Source organism: Oryctolagus cuniculus, chromosome 7, assembly GCF_051225735.1.
Source record: "Oryctolagus cuniculus isolate XC-2025 breed Fujian yellow rabbit chromosome 7, ASM5122573v1, whole genome shotgun sequence".
Lineage (NCBI taxonomy): Eukaryota > Metazoa > Chordata > Mammalia > Lagomorpha > Leporidae > Oryctolagus > Oryctolagus cuniculus.
Genome location: NC_142873.1, coordinates 145,228,577 through 145,255,785, shown reverse-complemented (window position 1 = coordinate 145,255,785; position 27,209 = coordinate 145,228,577). Strand labels below are relative to the sequence as shown.

The 27,209-nt window shown below is 59.9% G+C and overlaps 1 protein-coding gene across 1 annotated transcript in view; it reads right to left on the bottom strand.

The window, feature by feature from the left end:
* Nucleotides 1-12,027: 12,027 nt before the first annotated feature.
* Nucleotides 12,028-27,209, bottom strand: part of SLC9A1 (solute carrier family 9 member A1) — a gene marked incomplete at its 5' end in the record, with an annotated part of 55,615 nt that continues 40,433 nt past the window's right edge. The window contains 11 exon segments of the mRNA NM_001101721.1: nt 12,028-13,536; nt 13,871-13,943; nt 14,946-15,047; nt 15,138-15,252; nt 15,338-15,511; nt 15,630-15,700; nt 16,145-16,234; nt 18,160-18,362; nt 20,328-20,545; nt 21,057-21,307; nt 24,298-24,758. Of these exon segments, the coding sequence (NP_001095191.1) occupies nt 13,196-13,536; nt 13,871-13,943; nt 14,946-15,047; nt 15,138-15,252; nt 15,338-15,511; nt 15,630-15,700; nt 16,145-16,234; nt 18,160-18,362; nt 20,328-20,545; nt 21,057-21,307; nt 24,298-24,758 (2,099 nt within the window). The 3' untranslated portion in view covers nt 12,028-13,195.

Sequence of the window (27,209 nt, the reverse complement as noted above, 5' to 3'; positions counted from 1 at the left end):
AAATATATTAGATATATATTTATATCTAATCTAATTTTTCTAATATTTAATTATGAAGAATTCCGAGCATACAGAAAAGTTGAAATAATTTGTAATAAATGCATGTACATTCACTGTTTAGGTTCTGCTAACATTATGCCATATTTGCTTTATCATAGATCTAGCCCTGTTTATCTGTCAATGCATCTTATTTTAAAGTTATTTAATGGGGCCGGTGCTGTGGTGTAGCAGGTAAAGCTGCCACCTGCAGTGCTGGCAACCCACATGGGCGCTGGTTCGAGACCCAGCTGCTCCACTTCTGATCCAGCTCTCTGCTGTGGCCTGGGAAAGTAGTAGAAGATGGGCCAGCGCCATGGCTCAATAGGCTAATCCTCCACCTTGTGGCGCCTGCACCTGGTCGGGGCGCCGGATTCTGTCCTGGTTGCCCCTCTTCCAGGCCAGCTCTCTGCTATGGTCCGGGAGGGCAGTGGAGGATGGCCCAAGTGCTTGGGCCCTGCACCCCATGGGAGACCAGGAGAAGCACCTGGCTCCTGGCTTCGGATCAGCGTGGTGTGCCGGCCGCAGCGCGGTGGCCATTGGAATGTGAACCAATGGCAAAGGAAGATCTTTCTCTCTGTCTCTCTCTCTCACTGTCCACTCTGCCTGTCAAAAAAAAAAAAAAAATAGTAGAAGATGGCCCAAGTCCTTGGGCCCCTCTCTATGTGAGAGACCCGGAAGAAGCTCTTGGCTCCTGGCTTCAGATGAGCCTAGCTCTGGCTGTTTTGAGCATTTGGAGAATAAACCAGTAGATGGGAGATCTCTCTCTCTCTCTCTCTCTCTCTCTCTCTCTCCCCCTCTGTAACTGTCTTCCAAATAAATAAATAAATATTTTTAAAATTATTTATTCCTCATTATGGTTAATATACTTAACATAAAATGTGTTGCTCTACCACTTTTTTAAAAAAATAAGATTTGCTTTATTTATTTGAAAGACAGAGTTACAGAGAGAGGTAGAGACGGAGAGAGAGGTCTTCCATCTGCTGGATCACTCCCCAGATGGCCACAATGGCAGGAGTTGCGCTGATCCGAAGCCAGGAGCCAGGAGTTTCTTCCGGGTTTCCCATGCGGGTGCAGGAACCTAAGCACTTGGGCCATCTTCCACTGCTTTCCCAGGCCATAGCAGAGAGCTGGATCAGAAGTGGAGCAGCCGGGTCTCAAACCGGTGCTCATATGGGATGCCGGTGCTTCAGGCCAGGGTTTTAACCTGCTGCACCACAGCGCCGGCCCCTCAAAATCATTTTTTTTTTTTTTTTGACAGGCAGAGTGGACAGTGAGAGAGATAGAGAGAAAGGTCTTCCTTTGCTGTTGGTTCACCCCCCAATGGCTGCCGCGGCCAGCGCGCTGCAGCCGGCGCACCGTGCTGATCCGAAGCCCGGAGCCAGGTGCTTCTCCTGGTCTCCCATGGGGTGCAGGGCCCAAGCACTTGGGCCATCCTCCACTGCACTCTCGGGCCACAGCAGAGAGCTGGCCTGGAAGGGGAGCAACTGGGACAGAATCTGGCGCCCCAACCGGGACTAGAACCTGGTGTGCCAGCACCGCAGGTGGAGGATTAGCCTAGTGAGCCGCGGCACCGGCCAAAATAATTTTTTAAATGAAGATAAAATGTGTGCCCTAGGCATGCAGGAGCGCAGAGTTTTTCTGGGATGGGGCAGCCAATCCACATCTCATTGAAGAGACCCCCTTCTGCCGCTCAGGGGCCACAGGTGGAGGAAGCCTGCATGGGAGCCGTTTGGCTAACTGAGGGCCTTCCATGCCCCTTGCTCCCTAGGTACAATCTCTCCTACAGGAGCCAGGGCAGAGGAGACCCCAACCCATGCCCAGCACTGCCTGCTCCAGCGGACGGTCCCAAGGCAGCCAAGTGTGGCCTTGTGGCGCCACTGAAGCTCCGTGGGACCTGCTGTGGTGTCCTGTGTGGCGCACACCAGGCCAGCCTTTACCCACGTCAGTCCTGTGAGCACGTTCGTCTCTGGCCGCCTGTCTTTGGAGCCTCCCTGACCTCCCCGGTGGGCGTGTGCAGTGTGGGAGACTCTGAGACGAGGGATAGGGAACAACTCCTGCAGTCAGGCCGCCCCGCCTGGCTGCAGCCCTCACGTGGTTGCCCTGGCCTGGGACTGCGGCCCCGGCTCAGGTTCCCCGGCCCTGCCTCCTGCAGCCACTCCCTGGTCCCACTGTCCACAGTGCCCAGGCGGGGTGTGCTCCTGCCTCTCACCTGGGCCTCTCCTGGCCTGCATGCCACAGACATCAGGAAGGCCGGCCACAGACCCAGAGCGGGGGCGTCTCCCTCTGCTGCAGGCAGGCCTGTTCTTCCCCCTACCAAATTCGTGTGCACAGGCCTCACAGAGCTACACACACCCCAACAAACACCCATACATACACACACACCCATACACACTCCCACTACACACACAACCACACACACCCCACCTCATACCACAACCAGCTACACCCCGCACACAGCGTACTCACACACACACAGCACGTATATGTGTACCCCCACACACACATGCAGGGCACCCCACACACACATGCAGGGCAGTTGCTCTGGGCCATTTGCTGGATTGCGTGCAGGCAGCCTGGCCTCAGTTTCCTTATCTGTAACACAGGCGTGGAGCCCCAGGTTCTCACTGCCAGGCCCCTTCACTGCTCCCCACTCCGCCCTGGACCCCTGAGGCTGCCCTTTCCAAGGCTGTGGCTCTTGGGGTCCCCCAGCCCCTCCCTCGCTGCTGCTGCTGGCCCTGAGCACCTCTGGGCTTTGCTGCTTCTCCTGCCTCTGCCACCACGGGGTCGGAGCCCTTCGCAAACCCTCCCGGGAGGGGCCCATCTCGCTCCTCCCCAGCTGCAGCCGTGGTCACAGGGACCAGGGCAGCACTAGGAAATAGCCCCCCGCCTGGGCACCAGCCCCCTCCGTGACGGCACCACAGCCGCTGCAGGGGCCTCGCAGCTCCGCTCTGTGTCACCAGCGCTGGCCTAGCGCAGGGGTGAGAAGCTGAGTCTTTGAGTGGTCTCTATGGTGACAACAGTGACGCAGGGCGAGTGACAGACTGTGGCATGGGCTTCTGACGGTGCGGCTGGTCACCCTGGAAACGCACACAAAGAGCAGGACAGGTGGCGTTCCCGGCTCAGTTCAAGGGTGGAGGTTGAGAAAGTCTCCACGTGGCTCTGAAGGGGTCCTTGATCTCTGCCGGCCACCGGGCCAGGTGCCACTGCTCAAAGAGGTGCCAGCTGAGCATGCACCCCTGCAATCTCTCATGCCAGCGGAGGCCCCTGGGGAAGCAGGAAGGGAGGCCCCAGGCATGGGAGGGGAGCATCCCGATGGAACTTGGAACATCGGAGCCCCCGAGCCTTCCCTGGTGAAGGCAGCCCCTCCCCCACCTTCAGTTCAAGAACATAGACTTTCCCAGCATCAACCCCTTTCAGTGCCTCCTCCCAGGGGGACCCCCACCCATCCCTCCCATTGCCACGGGGCCAGGGCCTGCCCCAGGAGGAGCATGGGGGAAGTCTCAGAATCTTGCCCTCTTGTACAGGCACGGTGCCATCAGAGCGTATTTATGGATGTGGCTGTGCACGCTCAGGACTGGGGCTTGGGCACCTGGGATGGCTCTACAGGCCTGAGCTGGCCACTTGGAAATGGACTCAACCATGGCCAACAGCGACACAAGGAGCCGAGGCGTGGGCCCCACCAGGAGGAAGGCTGAGGGACGGGGCTGCGGGAGCGGCCTCTCTGCCCCACCCCCTTCACCATGCCCGGGGCTCCGTGCTGGTTTTCCTCTCCAGACTGGACATGGTGCAGGACACGCCCACCGGGGTCTGGCTCAGTGGGAATGAGTCCCTTCAGGGGTGGGGCCAGGTGGTGGCTTTGGGCTTCAGAGCAGGACTTTTTAGAACAAAGGCCAGGGGAGCAGTGGCCGTGGGGGCGCTGGCCCGGCTGGGTTGGGGTGAAGGCTCCTGGATCGTGGCGGCAGGTGGGAGGCCCCCACCCCAGCTCTTATGTGAATAAGTAGGAAAACTGTACGAGGTCCGTAGGGCAGAAACCTGGTTCAAGTTTTCCTTATGGGGGTTCACAGCCTTCTCCGGAGTCCCCAGGCCATTTGACCTGTGGGAATCCAGGTCCCCTGGAGGAAGGGCTCAGTGACCGGGTCCTAGGCACAGCCTGTGAATGTCCCTCCAGCAGGAACCGAGCTCTACTTGAGAAGGAGGAAAACGCTGGCTGTGAGCTGATGACCATCCCTAAGGATTCAGCGTTAGGTGGGCTTCAGTGACAGTGACAGAGTCCCGGCCTGCGTGGGTGCCGTGGGGCCCCGGGATCAACCCTGTGTGCTAACTGCAGGATCCCCAGAGCTGCAGGGGCGGAGCCAGCCCCTGCTGACCCAGCCCACCTCACCTAGCAGCCGTGGCCTTGAACAAGGCCTCCCGGGCTGCTGCGGAACCTTTTATCTCCACTGTTCTCTCTCCGGTTCCACTAAGTAAAGATGGTCAGGGATCGTTGGCTCTGGGTTAGCAGGGACAGTGACCTGAGGGCCCTATGGGCCGTCAAAGTGCAGTCTGCTGGGCCACGAAACAGCACGACTCATTTCCAACACTAACTTGGGCCCACTATCTCAATGCCATGGCAGTCATCGGGCCCGTGAGCGGGACGCTGTGACCAAGGCAGTCTGCCATAGGAGGGTGTCCCACAGACAGCCAGGGCTGTGCCATGCCAGTGGAGTTTCCAGGGGACCCAGGAATGTCAGGATATCTCCTCTAGAACAAGAGACGAGGGGTGGGCACTCGGCACAACGGCTGAGACATCGCCTGGGACGCCTGCATCCCATGCGGGAGGGCCCGCATCTGAGCCCCAGCCCCACTCCTGAGGCCAGTTCCCCGCTAATGCTGATGGCCCAACTAGTTGGGTTCCTGCCTGCTACTCCCCTGGGAGACCTGGATGGCGCTCCCAGTTCTGGCTCCTGGTGCAGCCCCAGCTGGTGCAGGCATTTGGAGAGTGAACTAGTGGATGGCGATCTCTGTGTCTCTCTTCCAAATAAATGAAAAAGATAAATAAACACAATGAGAGACATTCCAGAGCTACTATGAAGAGGCAGAATCTTTGACGGGCTCTGGATTCCCCAGGCTGCGTCCTGGAGACCACACTGCCCGCATTGCCACCGACTGGGAAACCCTGAAGACTAGAAATTGTTTTCAAATTTATGAAGTATTTCCTTATTGATTGATCTGAGCAGAGAGAGCTTCCAACTGCTGGTTCATTCCCCGAATGCCCGCAACAGCTAGGGCTGGGCCAGGCCAGAGCTGGGAGCAGAATCCAGGTCTCTCCCCCCAGGTACCCTGTCATGGGCTGCAGGCCAAACACCTGGCTTGGGCTAAGACTCCATCTCTCACCTTTAATTTCTTTATCTGAGAGGTGGAGAGATAGACACAGAGGGAGCTGTATCTGCTGGTTCACTCCCTCAAAGCCTGCAACCTCCAGGGCTGGTTGAAAGCTGGGAACTCAATCCGGTCTCCCACGTGGTGGCAGGAACCCAGCTACCGGGGCCATCACCATGGTCTCGCGGGGCCTCGTTAGCAGGACCCTGGAGTCAGAGCGGCTTAACCACTAGGCCTGTGCCCACCCACAAGACTGTGCATTTGAGGTGAGGCCTGAGGCAGGTGCAGGCTGCAGGGCTAACTTCCCTGTGACATGAACATTAGGGCGCGGAAATGACTGGCAGAGAAAGATCCGGTATGAACAAGCTCCCACAGGAGAGTCACGGCCAAACGACACACCCTTCAGGTTTTGCTGTAAGTCAGGCCCATAACTGCCCTTCACTTAAAAGCACCCCCGGCTCACAGCTGAACGTGGTACACTCAGAGTGTAGGGCACCACGCAGCTCTTGCAGCCAGAACTGGGTACTGTCCAGTCCACCTCATTTACAACTGGACCCGTGCAGTAGCTTTCTACTATTAAATAGCACACGTGAGATCAGGCCTGAGCAAGTCCAGGGGCACAAGGAAATTGCAGGAGCAGGTCGTCCAAATCCCCACAGCGGTGGCAGGCACGTGGCCTACTGGCTCGGTCTGGTTAAGATGCCCACATCTCTCATCGGAGAGCCTGGGTTTGATCCCAAGCTAAGGCTCCTGACTCCAGCTTCCTGCCAATGCAGACCTCAGAGGCAGCGGTGATGGCTCACGTGTGGGTTCCTGCCACCCACAGAGGAGACCTGGATTGAGTCCCCAGCTCCTGGCTTCCACCTGGCCTTGTCCCAGCCATCGCAGGCATTTGGGGACTGAATGGGCTTTTGCTCTATATCTTTATGTGTCTTTCAAACAAACAAAATCCCATGGTACCTTTTTTTTTTTTCTTAAAATTTATTTGAAAGGCAGCGTGATGAGAGAGAGAGAGAGAGAGAGAGTGAGAGAGAGAGAGAGTCTTCCATTTACTGGTTCATTCCCCAAATGGCTACAACAGCCAAGTCTGGGCCAGGCTGAAGCCAGGAGCCTGGAACTCCATCCAGGTCTCCCATGTGGGTGGCAGGGGCCAGGCACAGGAGCAGGGAGCTGGATTGAAAACAGAGCAGGTGGGACTCAGACAGGTGCTCCTACAATGAGGACAGCATCACCAGCGGTGGCTTAAAGCCCTCCCACCCCCATGGAACCTACTCTCATCCCTTCACGGCTTCTCCCTCAGCCACACTTGGTGTAGTTGCCACAGGCAGTCACACAGAGGAAAAGGCACAGAGCCAGCTTGCTGTGACAGCACAGCCACGCACAGGTGTGTCCGGGAGAGAACCCCTCAGCAGGCAGAGCCTCTGGCCACGTGGACCACCCACTTTTCAGTGAAGGGGAGCTGGCCTGCGGAACAGCCCCACACACCAGCCGACAAGGGAGCTGGCTGGTCGGAGACTCAAAAACCGCGCAACGGAGAGAGGTGGACGGCCCACTCCGGCAGGCACAGGTGGTGCCGCTATTTTTAACCCAGGCAAATGCTCCGAGGGCATCCGCTGTCGCAGCTGGGGAGAATCAGGTGGACAAGATGACTCCTCCTGTGGATGGCGGCTGTCCCTGGCTCAGCAGACTCGCAGACAGAGGGGCCATGCATGCAGACCCAAAGCTCCCCAAAATGTCCATGTCCTAATCCTTGGGACCGGGGAATCCATCACCCGTTCTACAACAGAGGGTGAAATAAGCTCGCAGGCAGGATCAAGGTTGCGCATCAGCAACCTTCATGGACACATCCTCATTATCCTCAATCATCGGGGTGGCCGCAGCGGCATCACACGGGTCATTAATTGTGCAAGAGGGAGGCGGCGTCCTGGACCGGCCACGGCCGGCCTTGGAGCTGGCAAGGGCGGGAGAGTGACTCTCTCCCGAGCCCCAGGCAGGAAGGCACACGGGCTCCTGGGTTTCAGCCCGGGGAGCCCCAGTGCAGACTTCTTCCAGGACTGTCCTCACTGTAGGCCACTAAGACCACAGCAATCCATTACAACAGCCACAGAAAACACACCCGGGCTCACACACGAGCGTGACCTGGCCACGGGCACTGGGTGCTCAGGCTGCTGACCGAAGACCAGGCTGAGCTCCCTAAACAGCACCGTTCCCTGGGGTCCCCAGGACTCTCAGTGCAGTGAGGTCAAATCTATTTTCACCTTGACACTAAGACATTTGCCTTTTTCACTTTATTTATTTAGTTTTTTTATTTTTTGACAGGCAGAGTGGACAGTGAGAGAGACAGAGAGAAAGGTCTTCCTTTTGTCGTTGGTTCACCCTCCAATGGCCGCCGTGGCCGGCGCGCTGCGGCCAGCACACCGTGTCCGATGGCAGGAGCCAGGTGCTTCTCCTGGTCTCCCATGTGGGTACAGGGCCCAAGCACTTGGGCCATCCTCCACTGCACTCCCTGGCCACAGCAGAGAGCTGGCCTGGAAGAGGGGCAACCGGGACAGAATCTTGCGCCCCGACCGGGACTAGAACCCGGTGTGCCAGCGCCGCAAGGCAGAGGATTAGCCTAGTGAGCCACGGTGCTGGCCACTTTATTTTTTTTAACAGTGGGATTTTCCAGAGGTTACCCAAATGTACAACAGATGGACTGTTGAAGATTTCTAGCTGTCTTTCGTTTTTTCTTTCTTTCTTTATTTAAAAGGTAAAACAATAGGGTGAGGTGGCAGAGAGATCTTCCATCCGCTGGTTCACTCCCTCAATAGCTGCAACAGCCAGGGCTGAGCCAGGCTGAAGACAGGAGCCAAGAGCTCCCTTTGGGTCTCCCATATGGGTGCAGGGGCCCAAGTAGTTGGGCCACCTTCTGCTGCTTTCCCAGGCACACTAGCAGGGAGCTGGATTAGAAGCAGAGTAGTTCGATAACCCGCTGTGCCATACAGCCCTTAGGTATCTCCTAGGTGTCTGGAAAGATTTGCAAGAAATCAAATAATGCTGTTCTTCTCAACCCTTGTTTTGAACTTATTATTCACTGTTTAAAAAGTTATCTATTGGGGCCAGCGCTGTGGCATAGCGGGTAAAGCTGCCACCTGCAGTGCCGGCATCCCATATGGGTGCCAGTTTGAGCCCCGGCTGCTCCACTTTCGATCCAGCTCTCTGCTATGGCCTGGGAAAGCAGTAGAAGATGGCCCAGGTCCTTGGGCCCCTGCACCCCATGTGGGAGACCCGGAGGAAGCCCCTGGCTTCGGATTGGCACAGCTCTGGCCGTTGCAGCCATCTGGAGAGTGAACCAGCAGATGGAAGACTCCCCCCTCCCCCGCCTCTCCTCTCTCTGTGTAACTCTGAGTTTCAAGTAAATAAATAAATCTTAAAAAAAAAGCTATCTTAACATGTAATGGGTTTATTAGTCTAACATACATTATATTTTAATGCTTTAATTTCTAACCCAATAAAATGGACAGATACGGGGCCAGCATTGTGGCATAGTGGTTAAGCCGACGCCTGTGGCTCCAGCATCACACACTGGAGCAGCCATTTGAGTCCCAGCTCCCTGGGAAGCAACAGATGATGGTCCAAGTGCCTGGGCCCCTGCCACACACATGGGAGACCTGGATGGAGTTCCTGGGTCCTGGCTTCAGCCTGGGTGTTGCAGTCACCTGGGGAATGAACCAGTGGATGGAAGCTCTGACACACTTTCAAATAAATAAAAATAACTATTTAAAAAGATGGAGACATAACCCACAGAAACAGTCTGGGCCCCTCGGTCACTTCTGGGAGTGGAGACGGCTCCTGAGGCCGAAGCCTTTGAGCCGCCCACCCCAGGCGGCCAGCTGAACACACCAGGGCTTCCACCATAGAATGAGGACTGCAGAGCTGCCCTGTGACCTTGCGGCACCAAACACACAATCCTGCCCTGGACCTGCCTTTCCTGCCTGCGGCGCTTCTGCCAGCGCCCTGCCGTGCCACCCACTGCCCAGCACCCTTCCCTTTACGGTGAAGGACCCGGCACTGGGCACCCAGGGAATGCCCTGGTCTTACACGGTGTCTGCCACCAAGAGCAGCAGACTGGAGTGAGCTGTGTCGCAGGGTGAGCTGGAGACAAGACCCCACAGCCGGGCTGCTGATGGGCAGAAGGCAGCACATGGCTTCCACGCAGAGGACAGCACTTGGTGCCATTGCTCTGGGAGCCAGAATGCCCAGGGACCCAGGCGTGGACGCGGAGTGGCCCCTCTTACTTATTCCAAAACCCCCCTGCGCACTTTCTGCCTTCAGCCTCCTCGCCGCTCTTTCAGCTGTGTGTGGTCACCCCAGAGACGCACAGGTACAGTTCCTTTAGACTTGAAGCAGCACTTGCTGCCACTTGGGGGGCCTGCCTTCCACATCCGAGTGCCTGCGCCCCCATTCTGGCTCCTGCTGACGCACAGCCTGGGAGGCAGCAGATGGCGGCTGGAGTGTTCGGATCTCTGCCACCGGTGTGGGAGGCTTAACTGAGTCCTGGCTTTTGAGTGCACTTTGGGAGTGAACCAGGGATGGGAGATCTCTGCCTCTCTCATAAATAAATAAATTTAAGTCAGAAGTAGCGTGCTCCATTGCTTAACCAAAAGGTGGGGTGGGGTGGGGGAGGGACCAACTGTACCAGAGAGGGCGACTGGTTTGGAAAAGGCAGAAAAGTCAGCGCCTGCTACACTCTGCAGGGCGGGCACGGAGCCTACAGCTGGCATCCAGGCGATTCACTGGGTGACTTCCTGTTCCCCCACATCCAGGAGTGACTTGAGCAGAATCCGAGCACGCCAACTTCTGCACAGCAATAACAGTTGAGGTCACCCAGCAGAAAAGCCCCCAGTCAGCTGAGGGGCCAGCAGACGGTGAGAGGAACACGGAGGGGCAGAGGGAGCACGCCAAGCCCGCTGACCCAACCTGCCACAGAGGAGGGGCTACGGCAGCCTTCTTTTTTTAAAACATTGAATTTTTGTTCACCTGAGTCACAGAGAGACAGAGAAAGATCTTCCAGCCGCTGGTTCACTCCCCAAGTGCTCACAATAGCCAGGGCTCAGCCAAGCCTAAGCAAGAGCCTGGAGCTCCACCTGAGTCTTCAACACGGGTGGCAGGGACCCAATGACTTGCGCCGTCACCTGCTGCCTCCCAGCGTCTGCATTAGCAGGAAGCCGGACTCAGGTGCAGAGCTGAGACTTGAACCAGGCACTCGGATAGTGAATGTGGTGTCCCAGGGCGCATTCTAAGGCTGTGCCGAAGCCCAACCCTGTAGCGGTTTTCTGTCATTGTCACTTGCGCCCTCTGCTGTCTTATTTAAAGAGCCCTGCTGATGACTGCAGTTTAAGTTAGGGCACTGGTGTTGACATTGGAGATGAGGAGTTACCTTTTCTCTCATTAAAAACAAAACAAAACAACTGAAGGTGAAATGCACATAGCACAAAATCAAACACACGAGAACGGACAATTCCCTGGCATCTGCTACATTTACACTGCTGGCACGATCAATGGCACAATCTATTTCCAAAACCTTTCATCACCCCAAACGATGACGCAGGAGGGACGCGAGCTATGCATGGGAAAGACCAGGGCAGAACGGCTCTGCCTGGACGGCCCCTCTCTGCCCATCCACGGGGCAGCTGCTGGGTGTGGCCCTCCCTTGGGATGTTGCTCAGGCAGCTGGCCCCTCGGGCTTTGTTAGGGCTGGGCCAGAGCTCTTAGAACATTGCTCTCAGGCTCTCGCTGGGGCAGGGCTGGTTCTGCCATCTACAGCTGCAGCCACGCCGAGCCCCCCCCCCCCCCTTGCCTGTTCAGGTGCAGGGGTGGTGGCGGCTTCCGGGGGGGGGGGGAGCCTCACAGGGATCTGTCCCTCATAGGTGCCCGCACCTCTGCAGGTAACCTTTCTCTTTCACACTCTTTCACACCCATCGCCTGCTGGGCCACCCTTTCATTCCAGAATACACGGTGTGCTACCCTCCTGCAGGGCTTCTGAGTCAAACCACTTCCACACTCAGGTCTCAGGCGGGGCAAAGGAGTTGCTTTTCTGGACGGCTGGGGTGTGCGCAGGACCCCCACTGCCCTCTGGTGGTCAGCTCCTGGAAATGCATTCTGCTGAACTGGGCCTGATAACACACTTGAGCATCTTGCAGCCAGGGGTCACTGTGCCCACTGCACAGGTGAGAACACAGAGCTTCAACGACCACCCACTGCCTTTACTATAGACTCAAACCTTAGCCACAAGCCCCCTTGTCTCCCCTGCCGTCACTGTGACCCGGCCATAGCCTTTTCTCAGATCCCAACTAGCGTACTGGGAACCTTCTGAGATCTTCTCTACCTGGTTGCCCTGGCTCAGGCCTGAGTCCTCCCGCAGGGTCCCCCACATCCATCAAAGCCTTCCTCGACACGCCCCCTGACCTTTCACCTATCAGGTGTTCGACACCAGTCGGTGGCAGGTGCATGGTGCTTTGCTCACTGCTGCACCTCCCCTGCCAGGCACACAGTGGTAGCCACAGCAGCAGCCAATGGTCACCAAGCGCTTCTCTGTACCGGCCTCTGAGTGAGGCAGCTCAGGCTCCCAGGAGACAGCTCTCGAGTCTATCAAAAACTCACATAGATTTATTAGAATATGAAAAAGATTCGGTTTCTTCTGTACAGGCGGCAGAGCGGCAGCAGCTGCGGTGGCTTTGTACATGGTTGTCGACGTCACCCTGGCACAGGCACTGCTGCCCACGGGACAGGAGATGGGCAGGTGGGCTTGGCGCCTGCGGCCCAGTGCACTGGGAGGTGGGACACTGACTATTGCACGATCCTGGGAGGGGGAGTGTCCTGGGGGGGGGACCGACACCGACAGGCCCGGGCCTGGCCATGGTGACAGTGATGGGGGGAGTGTGTGTCTCTGGGGGCCCAGGTCCCTGCCCAGCCCGGCAGCCCTGGCTGCAGCGGGAGATCCGCGGGGCCTTCTCCCTGAGGACCGGGCTCCACAGCAAGCAGGCTGCGGTGAACGCGAGGTCGGGGCTCCAGGGCCAACCCAGCGGTGGGGCAGGTCGGAAAGACAGTCCCACAGGAAGCGAGTCAGGCCCCGGAGGCCCATGATCGGGGTGGGGCCCCTTCCTGAAATCAGAGCCTCGGACAACAGCAGAGGACGACCTGGGAGAGGCCACTGGTTCTCTGCACAGGCTGAGGGAGGGAGCCAGAGGGGCAGATGTCCGTGGAGCCAAGGGCTTCAAAAACGGTTTAAACCCAGGAGCGCCCTCTGTGTGGACAGAATCGTCCTCGGAAGTGCAGAGAAGCAAAACCCTGAACAGCTCAGCGCCTGGCCCTGTAGGGGCGCAGTGGAGTCTCCTCACCGCCAGAAACGTCTCGGCTCCGGCACAGCAGCTCGGGGCAGAGACCCTCGCGGGCCGCCTGGCCCTGCTCCGGGCGCACACCTGGTACCCCTGCTGCCTCCCCTGGGCCCAGGCTCCCTCGGCCCCCTCCCCGTCTGGAGCCAGAGGTCTTTGGTTAGAAAGGAAGCTTGGTCTGAGTGAGGGGGCGATGGAGTGGGGGCAGGGGCCCCGACCCCTGGAGGGAGCCAGACCGCCCCAGCCAGACGATGGGGAAGGCAGCTCCGCCGGGCGGAGGCCGCTTCCCAGGAGGCAGGGGGAAGCCGTGCTGCGGTGGGCGCTTGGGCCCAGCTGCCATGCGGTGGGGGCGGGGCGGGGCCGGCACCCCAGCTCCCCCAGGAGCCCCTGCTGTGGCGGGAGAGTCTGGCGGCAGGTGCGCTGCGCTACTGCCCTTTGGGGATGAAAGGCTCCCCCTCCCCGGGCTCGGGGTGCGGGCCGGGGTCGCTGAGACAGCGCTGCATCCTCTGGGAGCTGGGGCTGTCGCTGGGCGCGGGGCTGAAGACGTCGTCCGTGCCGGGGGACGAGGGCTCCTTGGGCCGCATCACGATGCCCCCGTCCTCGTCCTCCTCCGCCGCCTCCTCGGCCACCCTCGGCTCCCGGCTCAGCCCCAGGACCTTGCCCTTGAGCTCCTCGTTGACCAGGTCCACAGACTCGGGTGATTGCGGGGACGCCGGGTCGATGGTGATGACCGGCAAGTCTGCCTTCGGCTCATAGGCCAGCGGGTCTGGGGACCGAGAGGGGGCGGAGCTGGGTCCCGCCCCAGGCCCTGACCAGCACCCACCCCACCTCCAGAAGCCCCCTCAGCCCAGGCCAGCCACTCTGAGCCCCTCCTGAGTGCAGCCACCCCCGCGGGGGGGGCTTCTTGGCCCTCCCCCCGCAGCTCCTCTCCCAGGCCCAGGGGCTCCTCCCTGAGCCTGCCTGTGCTGGGGGCGCTGGCACAGGCCCCTGCCTCCATTGCACCTTTCCCCAAGGGACACCAGCAGGGCCGCCCTGCCCTCTTTTGCAAGCGCCGTCCCTGGTGCAGAAACAGCTCCCGGCTCGGCGCGGGACACTCTTACCTGAGCCGATGCGGGCCCGGGACATGGTAGGCGAGTCCAGCTTGTGCGCCGGCACAGTCAGGTAGTTGTTAATCTGACAGAGAGAGCAGGCAGGGTGAGCCGCACAGCCTCTCCTGCAGGGGGCATCAGGGTGCTTGTCCTCTGGGGCCTGTGTGGCACCTTCGGGCACTTCAGGGTGGGGGCCCTCAGCAAGCCAGGCAGCCTGGGCCACTCCCACATGGCCCTGCCTCCGGCTTCCCAGGCTCCAGACCACAGGGCCCTGGATGGCCCCAGGTGTCACACCGCACAGGTGGACATGGGGCTCCACTCCTCCCCTCCAAGCCTGTGCCTTCCCACTGCCGCCCGAAGCCTGCACAACCCCTGCCGCCTCCTCCTCCTCTCTAAGCCCTAAGGCAGGGGGCTGAGTCTGTGCACCCCCCCCACCCCCGCTGTGCTCCTGAAACCCATCCCGCCTCCCCTGCCACGCCCTGGCCCAGACCCTGCTCCCCCTGCCGCCACCCCCCTGCTTAGGACCCCTGCGGCTCTCCACACCCAACCCCTACGCCATCAGCCAGCCTCCTCCAAAGCTGAACCGCTCGGCTTCTGGCACAGGCTGCGTTCTGCCTCCAGGGACCTGCACACGCATCCTGCCTTCTGCCCGGGCCCCCTCTGCCCGCGTCCCCTCTCCCTGGGCTCCGCTCCCACGTTCTCCCGGACCAGGGTGCTCAGGGGCTCCGCAGGGGGAGGGCCTGGGCCTCAGAGGCCGCGCCGCTTTCGGAACTCGCAGCCCCCAGGCAGGCCTTTGTCTTTTCCCTGGAGGAGGGGGTGTACAGAGACACGGACACACTCTCCCAGCCCAGACATCGGAGGCTGGAGCAGGGGCCCACCCTGGCCTCCGTGGCTCCAGTGGGCAGATGCAGCAGGCGGCCTTCCAGAACCTGCTCTGGGCTGGGGCTTCCAGGTGAGTGGCGGCGCCCAGCGGGGCAGCCTGAGCGCCTGTCCTCAGAGCAGTCAGTGCAGCGTGGTGGGGGGTAGGCGTGCACGAGGAAGAACCGGGCGCCCAGAGAAAGGCGGGGGGCTCCAGGCCAGGACGCACCTTCTGCTCCAGCTGCCGGGCCTTCTGTCTCCGCAGCAGCATCTGGTTCCAGGCCTCCTCGTAGGGGTCGGCCACCAGCGTGTGTCTGTTGTAGGAGCGCAGCTGCGGGAGGGAGGGAGGGCGGCGGTCAGGGCGGGCCCGGGTCGGGGGCGGGGACGGGGGTGGGGTCACGCAGTGTGGGAGGGGCCTCACCCGCTGCCGGGTCTTCTGCAGGTTGTTCCTCAGGATTTTGCGGATCTCCTCCTCCTTGTCCTTGGACAGCGCCGGCAGGATGCGCTCGGCAGGCAGGGCCTTGGGGTGGATGTTCCTGGGGGAACAGGGCACAGGGTGGGTGCCCAGGAGAACTCCCGCGCCCCTGCAGGGCCCGCGGGGCCGGGGGCCGGGGCACTCACTGCATGGAGACGGTGGAGACGGCCGAGGGGATCTTGCCCATGCCCCCACTCTCCACCAGCTCGATGGCCTGCTTCATCTCCATCTTGTGGTAGAAGGCGATGAGCTGGGGCTCCTTGGAGCGCTCGCCCGCGATCAGACACTTCTTCACGTACTTCTTGTTAAACCGGTTGAGCCTGGCAGCAGGAGGAAAGAGCAGGATGGAGGCAGATCCCAGGCGTGGGGAGACGCCTGGGCCCCGGGAGACCCTCCCCACCCCTCCCTGCCCGCCGGCCCACCAGGCCTGCCACCTACTTGTCTTTCCAATGGTGGTGGCCGTAGTGGCCACAGATGTCCTCGATGCCTGTCAGAAGGTGGTCCAGGAACTGAAACGGGCCCAGGGCCAGGTCAAGCCTCACTACTGGGCTCCTGCCCGACCGAGACCTTGACAGCGGCCCCCTCCCACCCCAGCTGCGGCTCTGCTCTGCCCAGCCCCATAGTTCCAGAAGTGGCCAGAAGGGGGCGCCCGCACCACACACATCCTGGAGCCGAGGGATCCTGACCCTGGGCATCTTAAAAGCTGCCACCCCCGCAGCTTGGTTGAGGTCCCTTTCTCTGAAGCCACCTGTGCTCCAGGGCTGGGATGAGCTCCAATTAGAGAAAAATGGCACGAGGTCCCTTCCTCAGGCTCCCAGCTGCCCACACCACACCTTCCCTAGGGCCAGGCCCTGAAGGCCACCTCAGGGTGGAGGGTCGGCCCAGCAGGAGACACAGAGGCGAGGCCTAGCTGCGCCCCCGCGCCCGCGGCTAAGGCCCCGCGGCTTCAGTACCTGCGTGTGGATCTCCTCGTTGATGGAGCGCTTTGTTTCCTGCTTTTTCTTCACGGCCAGCAGGTCCACCAGGGGCCGGATGGTCATGCCCTGGGGGCACAGGTGGCTGTCAGACTCTCCTGGCTTGGGCCTCCTCCCGCCTCCCCAAGGTGGCCCCAGGGACCAAAGGGAGTCCCTGACCTCTCTCCCTGCACCTAAAGGCAGGTCCTTAAAGCCTGCTTCTTCAGGAAGACACAGGCAGAGGTCTGACAGCCCAACCAGCCAGTGACTCCCACACAGGTCACGTGGCGTGGGTCCAAGTGTGGGCCCACGACCCCAAGGAAGTCAGGGAGAACCGCCTGTCTCTGCCCCTCCACGGCGGTGCCTGGAGCACCTGGGAATCACTCGGGCAGCTGCTGTGACGGCACACTGGCCAAATGACAGGCCCAGTTACGTTCTGCTAGACTTCCAGTACCCACAACAACCCCAGGAAGGGTTCAATGTCCCCATTTCACAGATGAGGAAACCGAGGCTCAGGACCTTCTAAGGTCCTACAGGAAGTAGCAGAGCCCAGACTGACACCCAGGCAAGCTGGCTCCAGGAGGTTCCCACCCAGTGCCGCCTTCAGTGAAAAGCTCAGCACACACAACTGCAAAGTCAAGGTGAAAAGCTGAGCCACAGGAGACCTCTCCCAGCTGCGTCCCATCTAGGGCTTTGCAAGGATTAGCGCCCAGGAAAGAGAGAAAGACCAGGAAAGAGGAGGCAGCCCAGCCAGAGTGCTCCTCACGTGCCCCAGGTCCGAGGGCCAGGTCAGCTAGAGCGGCTACCACGGCCCCGCTGGGCTTCAGTACCTGCATGGGGACCACGAGGAGCAGGTGTGCATGTGTGTATGCGTGCATATGTGTGTGCACATATGTGGGTATGTGTGTATATGGGGGTATGTATAGATGTGTGTATGTATGTGTATATGTGTGTGTATGTGTATATGTGTGTATGTGTGTCTGTGCCTCAGCAAAGCCGGGACCACTGAGAAGGAGCAGAGTGTGTGTGTGCATGTATGTATATATGTGCATATGTATATGTTGTGTGTGTCTCAGCCAAGCCGGGACCACTGAGAAGGAGCAGAGTGTGTGTGTGCATGTATGTATATATGTGCATATGTATATGTTGTGTGTGTCTCAGCCAAGCCGGGACCACTGAGAAGGAGCAGTATACGAGTGTGCATGTGTGTGCATGCGTGTGTGTGTGTCTCAGCTAAGCTGGGATTGAGAAGGAGCAGTGTATCGAGTGTATACGTGTGCATGTGTGTCTCGGCTAAGCCGGGATCACTGAGAAGGAGCAGTGTATAAGTGTGAGTGAGTGTGTGTGTCAGCTAAGCTGGGACCACTGAGAAGGAGCAGTGTATGAGTGTGCATGTGTGTGTGCATGTATGTATGTGTGTGTGTGCATGTGTGTGTGTGTCAGCTAAGCTGGGACCACTGAGAAGGAACAATGTTGAGTGTATAGGTGTGCGTGTGTGTGTCAGCAAAGCTGGGATCGTTGAGGACAGAAATCACTGGGCCACACGGGGGAGGACTCCTGCCTTCATTGGCCCAGTGCCCTCACTTCCAGGACCTGAGACCCAGAGTCACTCCCAGGGCCACAGACACGGCAGCAGAGTGAGGGTGGGTCCAGGCCTCCTCCAGCCTCGCTTGGAGACCTCCCCAGACCCTCATGTGTCACAGACGCAGAACACATCACATCCTAAGAGGCTTACCACTCGCCCTACCATGAGCTGGTGGCAAAGCAGATCCTGGGCCCACTGACCGTATCCATCTTGCTCAATGCCACCCAGCTTCCTAATCAAGTTGGACAGTGTTCTGGTTACTGTCCACTCATTATCACGATTCTCACTCGGGGCTCCCCAGAAAGGGGGTGCGGCTCGTCCCAGGTCAGGAAGTGAGCGAGAGGGAGGGCTGAGCCCCAGAACCCATGCACGGCCCCCTGGCGAATCTCGGGGCTCCAGGGCCAGGGCCTGCTCTGCCCTGGGCCAGCACCTGCACAAAGACGGTGAAGAAGATGACGGTGATGATGGCGGTGAGGAACAGGTCGCACATGGGGAAGTGCTTCTTGTCCAGGAGGTAGCCCAGCGAGAAGGCGATGGCGCCCCGCAGGCCGCCGTAGGCGATGATGAACTGGTCCTTGGGCGTCAGCTTCACTATGCGGAACTTGTTGATGAACCAGGTCAGGCCCAGCACACCTGCCAGGGAGGGCAGCGAGGGGTCAGGCTGCCCCCACCCTCTGGCTCCGCAGCAGCGACTTCTCTGAATACCCAGAAGCCCCAACTGCCAAACCCGCCCAGCTCACCCATTCCCTGGTCACTTGGCCAGAGGCGATGTGAACCCCTCAATCCAAGAGCTGGGTGGGTCCTGAAGCCCCCCCAGCACCACCACCTAGACAAGCTGTGGAGATGTGGCCAAGGTCTCCAGCAGCCGGAGGTCAGGAAGGAAAGGGGGTAAGATGGATCATGACCGGGACAGCCTGGTACTTGCTAAATGTGATGGGGACGTGGGGTACCACCAGCTGCTCTCTGCTTTCCCATTACTAAAAAGTTCCAGAACAGGCCGGCGCCGTGGCTCACTAGGCTAATCCTCCGCCTTGTGGCGCTGGCACACCGGGTTCTAGTCCCGGTTGGGGCGCCGGATTCTGTCCCGGTTGCCCCTCTTCCAGGCCAGCTCTCTGCTGTGGCCCGGCAGTGCAGTGGAGGATGGCCCAAGTCCTTGGGCCCTGCACCCCATGGGAGACCAGGAGAAGCACCTGGCTCCTGCCATCGGATCAGCGCGGTGTGCCGGCCGCGGCGGCCATTGGAGGGTGAACCAACGGCAAAGGAAGACCTTTCTCTCTGTCACTCTCTCTCACTGTCCACTCTGCCTGTCAAAAAAAAAAAAAAAAAAAGTTCCAGAACATTATTAAAAACGCAAAGAATCATATTAAACAGTTCACCAGGTGGGGCCATCGTTGTGGCGCAGCAGGTCTAGCCAATGGCAGTGGTGCCGGCATCCCACTTCGGAGCACTGGCTCGAGCCCCAGCTGCTCTGCTCTGGTTCCAGCTCCCTGCTAATGCTCCTGGGAAAGCAGTGGGAGATGGTCCAAGGACTTGCAGCCCTGCTCCATATGGGAAACCCAGACGAAGTGCCTGGCTTCAGTCTGGCCCAGCCCTGGCCATTGTGGCCATTTGGGGAGTGAACCAGTGGATGGAAGATCTTTCTCTCTATCTGTAATTCTGCCTTTCAAATAAAATAAATCTTAAAAGGTGGGGGCCGGTGCTGTGGTGTAGTGGGTTAAGCCTCTGCCTGCAGTGCTGGGCACTGGTTCGAGTCCTGGCTGCTCCTCTTCTGATCCAGCTCCCTGCTAATGGCCTGGGAGAGCAGCGGAGGACAGCCCAAGTGCTTGGGCCCCTGCACCCACATGTGGGATATGGAGGAGCCTCCTGGACCTGGCTTCGGATCAGCCCAGCTCCGGCTGTTGCAGCCATCTGGGGCGTGAGCCAGGGAGGGAGGACCTCTCTTTGTCTCTCCCTCTCTGTAACTCTGATTCTCAATAAATAAATAAATCTTTAAAAAAAAATTAAAAGTGCACCAAGTGAACGTGACACCCCACAACACAGGGCCAAGGTCTGCTCATCATCAGAATGGGAGGCAACCCAGCCCCAGAGAGGAGGTGCACCCCGCACATGTGCATGAACCCGGGGCCTGAGGCTGGTCCCTCCCGCAGCCCCGGCTGGCGTGGAGTCGGGGAAGGGCGGGGCGTCAGGGGCTGCACACAGCTTCTGGCCCCTGGGCCGTGGTGACCCACATTCGGCTCAACATCACAGACCTAGGTTCCAGAGGCCTTGTGCCCCGCTCAGGGAGCCAACAGACTCAGAGTCAGAGGGTCTCCCCTGCGCACTCCCGCACACCACGACCCATCCCGAGACCGTAGATTCGCAGTGAGCATGCGCTGCCCGCCCCTCAGGGGCCAGCACCGCGCCTGAGCTGCAGATAGGCGTGCCGAGCCCTCTCACAACCGCGCGCGCGCACACACACACACACACACACACACGCAGCCCCACGCACCACACCCTCAGCACCCTGGGGCCCCTGTGCACAACACACCGCACACATCACAGGGCCACCCCACAGCACGCCCCCCACCCCTCCACACACAAGCATGCGCACGCGCTCACCCAGCACGCGGGCGATGAGGCAGAAGAGCAGGGTGCTGATGACGAAGGTCCAATTCCAGTGGTGGGAGCCGGCCACGGTGGAGACGCCGAGGAAGATGAAGATGAGGGTCTCGCTGACGCTGCTCCACATCTTCAGGAAGTACTTGATGGTGGTGTGCGACTTGTGCGAGATGTTCGCCTCCACGTAGGGCCGCATCACCACTCCCGAGGCGATGAGTCTGCGGGCCGGGAGCGCGGGGCTCTGGTGGGCGGGGCCTCCCGCCCCCCCACCCCACCGGCTGACCCCTGGTCTCCCCCAGTCCTGCCTCCGTCCCACAGGCACGGGCACCCTGCGTGTTCAACGTCTGACTCTTGGAGGAAGAAAGTCGCCCGCCTGCCCCGTGCCTCCCTGGCTCAGTGACGCAGGGGGCTCCCCGCAGGGAACCGGGCCCCTGCACTGCAGCCGGGAACACGCTGCACCCACGGCCCCGCACGCCCAGCCTCCCACTCGAGACCCCGTGCGGCCTCAGGACCTCCGCTCTCCTCACTGGAAGCCCCGAGCGCCTGCGGGGCTCACTGGAAGCGGCATCCGGCTCTACCTGCAGGCCTCCCTCTGAGACCCGGAAAGGGACGAAGCCGCAGGGCTGACTCCCCGGCTCGAGGCTCAGTGGCTTCCTGGGGCACCTTGGGTCCCAGCCTCCTGCGCCCTGGGGTCCCGGGCCAGCCCACAGCCTGCTGCACCCCACTCACGCCATGATGCCCGACAGGTGGAAGAGCTCGGCCGACAGGTAGGCCATGTAGCTGTAGAGGAAGACGAAGAGCGGCTCGATGACGCGGATGTGGGCGGTGAATCGGGAGGTGAAGGCTGCGATGACCCCGTAGACCACGCCCACGAACACCCCGCCCAGGGCCACCACGAAGAAGCTCAGGAAGCCCAGGACGATGTCCACGATGCCCACGTGGTCGTAGTTGGCAAACTCCTCAAAGAGGTGATACAGCACCTGGGGAGGGCGTGCCGGCTGTGGGTGGGAGGCAGAGCCTTGGCCCTGCGGCTCCCTGGGGTCCCCCCAGGCTGATCCCGTCTCCTCCATGGAGCCCAGCGGCAAGAGAATGTGTGGCGCCAAGCAGGTGCTCAGATCCACAGCCGGGGTCAGAGGGCGTCCATGCAGCTACAGGGCACAAACCCTATCGCTTGGCCCGGAACCCCAGCCCTGCCGCTCCCTGTGCCCCAGTCTGCCCATCTATCAAATGGGGATAATGATAAGGCCTGCTGTATAGGCTGCTGCGAGGATTAAGTTAGTAAACAAGGATAAAGCCCTCAGAACTGTGCCCGAGGCAGTGCTGGCTGTTACTGGTACTGCTAGGACCCTGCCCGAACCACGCCCATCTGTGGCAGGAAGTGCGGAAGTTCAGACAATGGACAGGATTTCTTAACCTCCAAAACCTTATGGAAACACACATGGCCGGGCCATACCCAACCTGGACTCTCTAGGTGGAGCCCAGAAATCTCTACAGGTGGCTGCAGTGAACAGCCAAGTTTAGGTGCTGCATACAGCCGGAGGCCCTCTAGGGCTTCCTGTCTCCTGGGTCACTGTGACACTACCATCAGATGGATTGTGACACTTTGGGAGCCGTCAGGCCCCTGCACAGTCTTTACCCTGGTGGACACTCGCCAACCCGTCGGGATAGGTGGGCCAAGGCTGCCCACTGCCTTGCCAAGCTGAGGCTCCGAGTGCTGAACACAGACCAGAGGGCCCAGCCCTGGGCAGCAGAACCTGTGCCCCTGAGGCCAGGGGCTGAGACCCCATCAGCAGGCTCAGCTCCAAACCTCCTAGCGGCCAGCACTCTGGCTGCCTGGTCTACCTAGGTGAGTCCTAACAGCTCTCCCAGCAAAGAACTGGGGCGTTGCCAACCTCAGGGGGAGGGGAGCCCTCCAGAGCGCCAGGACCTGGGCAGTGCCCAGGAGCGTGGGGACGGGGCAAGGGGAGCAGCATACAGGGCACGGGCCCGAGGCCAGGCAGCTCAGGGGTCGTCCTCGGCTTTGCTGTCTGGACAATGGGGCTGAGCGGGAAGGGGAGACGCCGAGCGCTGGCCAGGCCCTGGTGCCGCCTGGCCCACGGCCATCTGCGAGGCCAGGGGGCTCCAGTGGTGGAGAGCTGTGTCAGCGGGCAAGCTCTCGGGCCTGGACACGGAAACTCTCTCCCAGCCTGGGGGGAGCCAGGGGTCCTCAGAGGCCATCATGTGGGCCGGTAGGGGCTGAGGGTATAGAAGGCACGGTCTTCCTTTCTGGCCTGGTACTGTGCTTTTGGAACTACAGGCGGTGTAGTACAGTGGTTAGTGTCTGCGCGCTAGATTTAGTCTGTGGATGTGAGTCCAAGCTACATCACTCATCAGCTAAGGTAGCCACTCAGTGCCTCAGTTTCCCCAACTGCTAATCATGTGGAGTTACTATGCAGGCTAGATAAGGCAAAACACGTTCAGAAAGCAGGCATGCGGGGGCAGGCATTTGGCCTAGCTGTTAAAATGCTGCCTGGAGTGCCTGCACCCCACATCAGCACGCTTGGGTTCAAGTTCCAGCTCCGCTCCTGATTCCAGCTCCTGCTAATGTGCACCCCGGGGGGCAGCAGGTGATGGCTCGAGTCCCTACCACCCAGGTGGGAGACTGGACTGAATTCCTAGCTCTGGTGTTGGCCAGGCCCAGCCCTGGCTGTTGCAGGCATTTGGGGAGCAAACCACTGGATGGAGGAGCTCTGTCCATCTGTCTGTTTGCCTTTCAAACAGAGAAAATAAACAAATAAATCCATAAAAAGCAGCACTGAGTACGGGCTGTCGCTGTCGTCTTTGGGAGACACAGTTGTGGGTCCTAAGAAGTTGGAGCTGAGTGACCCACTCCACACAACCATGCCCATTGCTCCATGGGGTGCCAACCTGAACCCCAACACCCAGATCCCATGGGAGAGGCTTTTGTCTCTGGCATCCACTGGCTCCCCAGACCTGAGTGCAACTCTGGGCGCTGCCATCCCTGTGTCACAGATGGGGAAACTGGAGACGCTGGCCAAGAGCTGGCTCCAGAAGAGGCTAGCATGGAGGCCTGCCTAGCCCCAGTGGGGCGGGGGAGGCAAGCAGAGGAAGCCTGGCGGCCGGCAACTGAACACGGACGTCTACCGTGAGCACTGCTTCCCGAGAGGCTGGGGGGTGGGGAGGTGGTCCGTGTGCGAGCGTGCACCGTGCACGCATGCATGTCCCTGTGTTTCCCTGTGTGTGTAGCTGCTCTCTGAGGGGTCTGGCGCAGGAGGACAACAGAGGTGTTTTCACAATGCGATGTGAGCGTGCACATACACTTATCTGTTTCCTGGGAAACCAACAGAGAGGAAGGGCACGTGCTACACATCCAGTGCCACACGTGGACCCTGCGTCGGGGCATCTGTCCCTGTTAGGCCCTGGGCAGGAAGCACTAACGCTCTGCCATTTCTCAGGTGTCAAAGGTGGTAAAGCCCAGAGAGGTAGCGGCACCTGCCTAGGGTCACACAGACACTGGGTGTCACTTCTGCTGGGCTCTGTGGGGTCTGGGGATCTGGCCTTGCTGGCTGACAGCGGCCACAGCAAGAGAGCCACCTGCTTAAGGTGACTGATGCAGGCCAACCTATTCTACCTCCTGGAGGTCTGGGAGACGAGGGTCCCTTCTAGAATCTCCATCCCAGAACTCTACACAGAGTGAGCTCTAACATAAAGCAGAGGCAATAGAAAGGCTCCTCCCAGACGAAGGGGTCTCAAAAGAGGAAACGGGCAGAGGGTCAAGTCACTTGTCCAAGGTCCAAGTGCACGCCCAGCAGGGGGCGCACGGCCTCAGACACAGGCTGGCTCCCGTCCTGGTCCCCCCTCCCCGGCAAGTGGCTTCTTTGGGCCTCTTCTCCTCCTCTGCCACATGGGGCCGACACATGGCTCAGAGCACCGCGGGGACTCGGAGCGGAGCGTTCCCAGCGGCCCTCACCACAGTGACGGCGTCGTTGAGCAGGGACTCGCCGAAGACCAGGATGTGCAGCAGCTCATTGATGTGGATCTCCTCGAAGACGGCCAGCACGGCCACGGGGTCCACGGCCGAGATGATGCTGCCGAACAGCAGGTTGTCCAGCAGCCCGATGTTGTTGATCTGCTCGCCGCCCACCAGGCACACGGCGTACATGAGGCCGCCCAGGAAGAAGGCGTTCCACAGCGTGCCCACCACGGCGAAGATGAGGATGGTGCCCAGGTTCTCGGTGAACTGCCGCAGCGGCAGGAAGTAGCCGGCGTCCAGGATGATGGGCGGCAGCAGGAAGAGGAAAAAGACCTCCGACTGCAGGAAGGGCGGCTTCTCGCCCACGCCCTTGATCAGGCCCCCCACCAGCAGCCCCACCACAATCAGCAGGCAGCTCTCCGGGACGATGCTGGAGATGGTGGGGATCACGTGGAAACCTGCGCAGGACGAGAGAACGGGAGGCCATGGGCTTTCCTGGGTGGGGGGAGCCGTGCGGGAGGCTGGGGAAGGGCTGGGGACCAGGGCAGCACTGGCCAGGGGTGCCCGGGCTTGCGCTCAGAAGGCCCCTCTGTTAACTCTCCGGTGTCCGCTTCCCGGCCTGTGAACTAGCAACGACCAAGGACATACACAGGCCACCTTGTGTCACCGTCACAAAACACTAGAAGGCAGCAGTTGGCTTTGCCTCCAGAAGGCAGGAATTATAAACTGATTACCCAGGCGCCAGGCAGCTAAGGGCATGACCTACACCTGAACCCGAGGCAATGTCTTTCCAGGCCCGAGTTCAGGGAGGCCCACTGGAGCTCCGTGAGGAACAACAGTGCGACAGTCAGTGCTGTCTGGGGGAAGATGGCCGGGACTGCGGCAGAAGGCGGCTGGCTGGCGGGTGGAGAAGTGGCTCAGGCGACAGAAGGAAGCGCGGGAGACTCGGCGCAGGAAGGAACTCGGGATAATGAGCCCCAGAGTCTGCAAACCTGCAGAGCGCGCGCCACCTCCAGTCCCAGACCTGGGGGCGGCAGGCGCCTCTGCAATCACAGCGAGCTTCCCGCTGAGCACGGGACGGTCGAGCCGGGGCTCAGAGGGGTCACCAGCAGTCAGGCAGGTCCCCTGCCACCCCCTTCCTAGCCCAATCCCACCTCCTTTAAAGAGGGTGCCAGCAATGGAGGGAGGCTTAGGGGTGGGGAAAGGCCTTGCCCAAAGTCACAGAGAACCGGACGGAGCCAGTCTGCCTCCCTCCCATCAGACCCTGCAGTTCTGAAATTCAAGTTTTCCTCCCCCACCGCTCTCCCACCAAGGCACCCACGCAGCCCTCTGCTGGAAAGACCCACCAGCCGCGTGCCCAGGTGGGGTCCTGGATGGAGGAGGGGTCAAGCTCCTCTGTGGTCCCCCTGGGGACCCACTGGAGAACCCACGGCGGGGAGGCACCAAAAATCCCCACCAGAGAAGGCCTCTGTCAATGCCAGGTCTGGCCGCAGTGCCCAGAGTTCCCTATGAGTTACTAGGGTTTTTGTTTTTTAACATTTATTTAATTATTTGAAAGGCAGAGTAAGAGAGAGATCTCCTACCCACTGGTTTACTCCTTAAATGGCTGCAACAGCCCCAGCTGGGCCAAGGCAAACCAGGAGCCGAAAACTCCACGCAGGTCTCCCCACGTGGGTGGCTGGGGCCCAAGCACTTGGCCACCTGCTGCTGCCTCCCAGGGTGCACAGCGGCAGGGAACTAGCTGGGAAGCAGAGCAGCTGGGACCCGGATCTGTGAGGCAAGTATCCAAGCAGCGGCTTAACCCTTTATGCCACGATGCCCAGCAGCTGGTTGTGTTTCTGCACGGGGAGGTGGGTGGGGAAGACCTGCGCATCTGGCTTGTGCGGTACATGACACCCCGGGTGGGCTTGGTCAAGAGGCTGGGACCCTTTGCTTGAGGACAGAGCTCTCTCTCCTCCCGTTTCTCGCCTGTTTAGGCAGATCCCATATCTGCTTATGACTTTATGCCCAAGGCTCAGGACACAGTAGGTGCTCAATAAACATCTGCTGGTTTGAAAATACAGAGTTGGGGGGCCATTGTGGAGCACTGGATTAAGCCACTGCCTGTGATGCCAGCATCCCCTATGTCACCAGTTCGAGTCCCAGCTGCTCCACTTCTGATCCAGCTCCCTGCTAATGCACCTGGGGAAGCAGCAGAGGATGGCCCAAATGCTCGGGTCCCTGCCACCCACATGGGAGACCTGGATGGAGTTCTGGGATCCTGCCTTCAGCCTGGCCCTGCCCTGGCCATTGTGGCCACCGGGACAGTGAATCAGCAGATAGAAGATCTCTCTCTCTCTCTCTTTCCTTCTCACTAACTCTGCCTTTCAAATAAATAAAATGAACTTAAGAAAGAAAGAAAATACGGAGCTGGTACGCGGCCCACGATTCCCCGTAATTACCTATCTGGCCAGGTTTCTGCTCTTATCCCCGGATCCTTGGGAAGAAGGAGAATATTCCTCCCACGCCTAAGCCCCCCGTCCCTCAGGCAGTGCCAGCACAGCTGAAGTCAAGGCTCACCCCCCCCCCCCAGCCAGCAGGCAGGCCCTGAACCTGGCACAGTGCCAAGCACCCGGGGTTCACTCAAAACATGTCTCCACCCTGGGCCAGGAGCAGGCATAAAGCTACCATGCACACTCCCCCAACTTCCCCTGCCCGGAGGTCACCTCTGTTGCCAAAAAGCCCCCCAGTCTTGGAAGCTGCCCCAGTAGCGCCAGCGTTCGGCCGGCTGCTGCACCGCTGATGGCTGGGTCACACTAGGCCCAGGGCTCCTCTGCTGTAGAGAATAAAGTCCAAGCGTTCAAGGGCAGACACGCGGCACAGCAGCGGATACCACCCGAGAGGCCTGCAGCCTACATCACAGCACCTGG